The 6,666-nt window shown below is 38.5% G+C and overlaps 1 protein-coding gene across 1 annotated transcript; it reads left to right on the plus strand.

Annotated features, from left to right (window-relative positions):
* Positions 1-984: 984 nt before the first annotated feature.
* Positions 985-5,526, plus strand: LOC131301419 (uncharacterized). Its single transcript, XM_058327711.1, has 5 exons — positions 985-1,457; positions 1,859-1,911; positions 3,246-3,410; positions 4,377-4,478; positions 5,166-5,526. Exons 1-5 carry the CDS (start codon positions 1,247-1,249, stop codon positions 5,298-5,300), a joined length of 666 nt encoding a protein of 221 aa, XP_058183694.1. The 5' UTR covers positions 985-1,246; the 3' UTR covers positions 5,301-5,526.
* The last annotated feature ends 1,140 nt before the right edge of the window (positions 5,527-6,666 follow it).

Here is a 6,666-nt window from a genome sequence, read left to right on the forward strand (position 1 = left end):
CGGTAGCATACCCTAAACTTTAAAAAGGATGTTTATTGACTTGACCTATCGACCTGATCTGCAAACAGGTTATTAAGGCTCCGTTCCAAAACACCTTATTAAAAAATAAGTATTTATTTCATATTTTCAAACTCAAAAATAATGTAAATAAAAAATAAATTTTTAATTTTTTTTACACCGTATTAAAGATCTCAATGAGATCTATCAAATAAGATCCATATTGATTGAAAAATTATATGCGTAAGCACATAATTTTTGAGCTTGAAATTGCCTTCTTAAAAAATAAGTACTTATTTACCTTTCCGAAACGGAGCCTAAATCGCATTATGAATTATTGTCTGATCTATGTTTAATTTTCAACTCCCACTCAAGCAAAAATTTAAGGATTAGGTAGTGATTAGAGGTAGACCCAAAAAAAAAAAAAACTATAGTACATTAGAGTTACAGCAGTATTTCACTTTAGTCTATTAATTTTAAACCATCAATTTGAACCTTGCTCTTCTGTTTATGTCACATTGTAGTCCATCAAAGAGAACGCTTTAACTACAGGGACCGAGTATATCACCGTAAAAAATATAATTTTGACATAAATTAATACTGTACTAATTTTTTGGACTTTGAGGGCTTATTTAGTGGCCCAGAGGTTCCACCCCAAGACCATTAACCCCAAAAAACTTCTGTGAAGTTGATCGGAGACCCTGCTAAATTTTGTGATAGATAAGAGGGAATCATAGAATGTTACGTGACCGTGCTCTGGAGCTTCAAATATTCCGCTTTGAGGAGTCGTAAATTGTCGGGAAAATGACGGCTAATGACGTGTTTTGATAATTAATATCTGCCAAGGACATTTTCAGTATTAACAAATGGTCTTAGCTTGCTCTTAGCGGGTATTAATTATCAAAACACGTCATGTGCCGTCATTTCCCTAAATTGTCTGATAACACTCTTGGAAATAGCCACAAGAATTCACGATATCAGAGCTATCATACCACCTGCTGGCCCGAGATCATTCATGGGCTAATAATCATCCGTTTCCTCTCCCATGTTTGACCCATTTGTTCATTAGGAGTAGACTGGCCCAATATTACATCATCTATTCTTCTACACGGTTTGGTTACCCAAACCCAAAAAACACGGTTTGTTTACCAAACAGTGCCTCACTTGTTCGACATTGCTTCTTCTCTCCCATTTCCTTCTTCTTCTTCTTGATCGGATTGTTCTTCTCAAAATCAAGAAACAGATAAAGATGGACTACGACTTCAGAAACAGAGCAAACCCTCCTTACGATTCACAAGCCCCTGTTTACAGGCCAACAACAACATCATCATCATCAACAACCCATACCATGTACGGGTCATCTCCCCTCTACCCTCGCGTCGGGCAATCGGGTCACTCCCTCAACCCTGCCGCCGTCCGTGCCTCCAATTTTCATCACCCCTCTCCTTCCTCCTCTTCTTGTAAGCATCTCTATCCATTTTTTGGTATGTACATCTTACAGGGGACTCCAATTTATTATTATTTTTCGCAATTGGTGGTTGAGAAAATTGGGTAATTTTAGTTCTTGCTAATATGCTGATTTGAGGGTTTAATTACACTTCTTGGACAATTGTGGCGTAGGGGTAATTGAGAATCATGAATGTGATGCTAAGATTGCATTGGTTCTTTCCTCTTCTATGCTGTTTAATTGCAAATAGTCACTGTAACATGATTCCAAACCTGTTTTCTTGCGAGTAGAGTGATTTAAAGGATCTAATTGCACTTCTTGAACAATTTTGGCATGTGGGTTTTTGTAAATTATGTATGTGATGCTAAGACTGCTTTGTTTTAATCTAATGTTATTCTACTGCAAATTTTGCAGCTGGATTGGGGATTAGGGTTGCTATTAAACCCGAATATCGGATCACGCCACCTGTGAGTTCTCTATTTGGATGATGAACTTGTATTGTGTTGGCCCTAATTTGCTTACAGTTGCTCACATGACTTGATTGTGTCGTTTGCAAACCATCCATAATATTGCATAAATTTTTAGATGGGTATACCATCCATAATATTGCGTAAATTTTTTAGATGGGTTTTGTTAAAGCTTCATTATCAATAGGGGATTCTGATTGAGGTTTCTTCCAGTATTTGCGTTCTTCGATTCAAATGGGGGACCAAAGTAATGCAGACATTATTATTTTGAGTTCAAAGATATCTAGTGGATTGCTTACGATATTAATTAGTTCCATTCAGTAGTGATATATGTTTTGTGGCTTCTCATCGTGTCCTGTACGGCTGTACATGTTCTGCATCAATGTGAAGTCTTTTAGATCTCATACTGTATGGGTCGGTCATCTGACCCATAGTTGCATGAAGCGGGAGAGGGGGCGGGTGCGGAAGTGGGGGTGTTAGCAGGGAGCCCGGGATTGTAGAAGCTCCCGAGGTTGGGAGCGTGAAAGGAACACGTGCATATATGTCATAGATAATATAGCATAGAATGTACATTTTAGAAAGTACAATCATTTTAAGGAGTAAAAATATGTGCCAAGTCCACTATAAGTATAAGAAATGGGCTATAGAGTTACAATATGTGATTTTCTTTTCAAGATATCATGACTTGGGCTAAATATATGAGTTCATCAAAGACCAATTAATGCCAAGTGATAAATTCCTACTTTTTTATACAAGGATTGAACAAAAGTTTCCATCTTCGAAAGGAGCGTTCTCCCATCTTGACGGGAGTGGGCTCCTGTCAAGCTCCTTAGTTGGGAGCGGCACCATTTTAGAAAGCTCCCTGCAACTATGTTCTGACCCTTCCTATATCTGGATGGCATTCTCTTAAGGCTTTTTCTAATGGAATTCTTATCATAAGATTAGTCTTTTAAGGGGGGGATATGATATTTCAGCATTTCTTTCAGCCGTTTTTTCAGCTTGTTATTTATGTGGCTATGTTGGCTTGTTTATGCATCTGAGACTACGAGAATTTTATGCTTTGAGATTTGATGTTTTTTTTATTACTTTCTAAAGATGGAAATCTCTTCATCATCTCGGTTTCATCTGATGTCAGGCAATGTATGCATTGCATGTGTTTATTTTCTGGTTATGCGTTAAGTTAGCATTTTTTAGTTGCATATTTGATGGTATACTTGATGCAATGTTTAGTTTTGTGTGGTATAATTTAAGCTTAACTGTTACGAGGTAATTGGTACCTTCTAATAATTTGTTTAACAACCTCTGTCCTATTTATCTTCTCATTTGTTGTGTAGCCTCAATTGTCCCCACAAGTTGGAGATATTCCCCGAAGCACTTTCCAGTTTGACTTTGAACTAGAAAGGAAGATACTAGCAGAAGCAGAGAAGGATAGCCTCAATTGGACCAGGCTTGGGCTGGAAAACCTTCCTTCTAAAACTGCAGGATCAACATCTTCTTCGGTTTGTGTTTATACCTTTTCTGGGAGGTTTTGTCTTTTGTGTTCTAGCTTACCTGATGTGATATCAAAATTAGATCAATTGTTGTGGCCAACTATATCATCGGGTATAATGGAACAAGTGAATTATCATTGATAACTCTTTTCTGTGCCCTATACTTCTGACAAAATCACTTGCTCACTTTACTCTTGACTTTATTGTTGTAAATTTTTCTATCAATAGGCAAAGAAGAAAGATAATTGTAAAATTACCCCTTATGTGTTATGTTGATTTCGCTCTTCATGAATTATTTGAAGTATATATTGCAATGTCAGTGGACTTGGCCTTCCTATTGCAGATGGAAAGTGGTATCTATTTGCATGGTTATTTCCCCTAAATAAGCGATTTTTCCATGGTGACTCCTATCAGTCTGGAACCCTTGATTAACACCACCAATTCTGTCATGGTGCAAATGTAACAGTAAATGATCTGGATATTGTGACAATTGGAGCATATTAAATATATAGTGCTCTTTAACTCCAAAAGAGTGCAAAAGAACTTTTTCTTGGTGTGGTAAAGGTGTGCTATTGTGAAAGTATTTTCATCATAGTTGGGTTCTACGACGTTGAGATCTGTGGTTCCTTTTGTCAAATGTTTCATCTTTACGAATTTTATGCCAAGATTTGTTTACATGTCATAGATTTATTGACATGTTAAACAAATACAAAGAGGCACTTTACTTTGATATGTACGGATACTAGATTGTCTTTTAGCAAGGCAAGTTTGGAGGTCCTATTGGACTTGATTGCCTCTTTGTATTTGTTTTCCACTTGGGAGTTTAGTTCCCTTTGTTGCGTAAGGTATCAATTACCTTTCATATTGTTTCTGACAGGTTGTATGTTTCATAGTTGCACTTTGAACAAAACATGATGTCCCATGTAATTTCCTTAAGTAGCTTGCCACTTTTAAAGGCTGAAGTGTTCATTGCAGGGCTCTGCCATTGATCCTGTTGTTAGCAAATACATAGCGTCGGGTCTCAGCAGAGAGGCTGTGCCGCTTGCAGTTGCAAATTATGGAGATAATCCAACCAAGGTATTTCCATCCCCCCCCCCCCCCCCCCCGGCTATGTTTTGATGCCTTAAATAGGGGGAATGGGGTTCTGAATGTTCTGATTCCTAGGTACCTAGTATAGTAGTTCAATGCCTGAAGTAATCCCATTAAAATGTTGTATTAGGTCCAGAATCTCATACAAAAACATCTTTGCAGGATGCTTATTAGATTCGGCATTTCTTATTGACAGATTCATACTAGAATACCACTGGGGATGGTGTGGTTTAAATTCCTACGTAGTTTGGTAATGTGACTCCACTTTGGAAAGGTCATATTCCTGTCTGTTTGAAATGTAGGTATTGTCTAGAATCAAATTCCAGAACCTCCCTTAATATACCTTACATCCAAATTGAACAGCCCTTTTTGTCTTGTGCCAGAGTTACAGTAGTTTGTGATTGCTAATACATAGCCTAATGGCTTCTCTATTGTTCCATGGATGTATTACATCCATGGGACTAACCTTGGAGGTAGCTTTCTTTCATGTTAGACTTTGATACTCTATGAGGTTGAAATTCATTAATTTGAGGGCATAACCGCCAAGCGTCTCGGTTTGCTGGTCCCCTTATACAGCATAATTAGTTCTTCCTCTGCTGTGAGCTTCGCTGTCCATGTTCGAATAGGTCATCAGAATATTAGGTGTTAATCAACATATATTGTTTGCTATTTTAGGTGAGGGAATTCGTCAATGGTTACACCCTATTGCGGGAAATGGGATTCTCATCAACTAATGTTTCAGAAGCGCTGCTAATGTATGACAACGATAAAGACAAGGCACTTGCCTACTTTCTCAACAGCTCATCCTGAGGATGTTATGGAGATGCACGTGCTATTGAGTATAGTGGCGATCACATTTCACATATAGCTTCTAGAGTTTCTTGTAATACAGTTTGGTTATTTTACTTGGGTGTGACTGATTGTAAAAAGCATTCCAAGCCTCGGAATCGACAATTGGCCCTCTTAACGTTTTCCCACTCTTTGCTTTCCAATTTGAATATCTGTACTATCAATCGAGTCTTACAAGTATTTTCCATTACGGTATCCTATGGAGATCAGGTTTTTTTTTTGTCGGGGAAACCCTGCTTGGATGGTTTTTAGTCGTTTATGCTGAATCTTTTCACTCAATTCTGATGGTTAAAAAGGTAGTTTTGGCTTAGATATTGGCCTGCAGCCTTGCAGGCACCATACGGATTTTCTAAGTAGCCTGTGCATATACATATATGCTGTTTGGATTTCACCTTTTTCGGGTATTTAGGTTACTCAGGTACATGTAAGAAAAGAGGTAGAAAAACAACACGCATTGTTAGAAATAATCAAGTAGAGAGACATTTACACATTATTCCAGAAACCTCGATGCTGAGTTATTACTTCTTGCTAACACATAGAGAAACATTACTGTTTACACTTCTCGAGTCACGGGGGACTGCTGGGAAGCTTGGCCCTATAACTAAATGGGGGACTCATCGGACTTGGCACGGAAACCCGGTCCACATTACATCTATATATATCAAGACTGTTTGTATGAATTTTGTTGAGGGGAAATGTTCCCTATATCTCGTAAAGCATTCCAACTTGCAAAGTCTTCCCCGGTGGGATTTCAAGAGTTGTAAGGGCTGACCGGCAAATCTTTTGAAAAAACCGGTAGAGATAGTCTATTGTGAAGCGGGCGAGCCACTTGTTGTTCTTGCTTGCTTTCAGTATAGTTCGGCCCATCACGAACACGGGCCCCCCTCTCCATTGCCGAATCCAATTTCTCTGATTCCTCTGTACTGATAGCAAGCTCATGCAGTTTAGTCACCACAGAAGCAATATAATCGTCTCCTGCCATACTAGGGAAATCCTTGTAACCGAACTGAACCAAACACCTATAAACACCGTCAAGTGCTAGTTTCCCAACTATGAATCTTTCCTCCGGCTGGACTGTTTTGATCAGTAGGGTTTTAACCGCTACAATCACCATAATTTCTCGTACAGAATTAGTTTGTTGAATGTAATGTCGCATGATTGGTGGGATTCCATTGACGAGATCAGTGCAGAAGAGGCAGATACCAGGTGGCCGAGATAGGGAAGCGACTGAGAGCATAGATTCCAATTCTTCTAAGCTCATTTTCCTCTCTGCTTCATACATACTCTTCTTGCTTCTCCCATAAGTCCATGAAAGCATGATTGTCAT

Source organism: Rhododendron vialii, chromosome 9a (genome assembly GCF_030253575.1).
Source record: "Rhododendron vialii isolate Sample 1 chromosome 9a, ASM3025357v1".
Classification (NCBI taxonomy): domain Eukaryota; kingdom Viridiplantae; phylum Streptophyta; class Magnoliopsida; order Ericales; family Ericaceae; genus Rhododendron; species Rhododendron vialii.

What these genes read in the sequence shown, in the direction of transcription:
- LOC131301419 (XM_058327711.1), top strand. Translation starts at nt 1,247, where the DNA reads ATGGACTACGACTTCAGAAACAGAGCAAACCCTCCTTACGATTCACAA. An exon ending in CTCTCCTTCCTCCTCTTCTT is followed by an intron (nt 1,458 to 1,858) that starts GTAAGCATCTCT and finishes CAAATTTTGCAG; the next exon opens with CTGGATTGGGGATTAGGGTT. An exon ending in CAGGATCAACATCTTCTTCG is followed by an intron (nt 3,411 to 4,376) that starts GTTTGTGTTTAT and finishes TGTTCATTGCAG; the next exon opens with GGCTCTGCCATTGATCCTGT.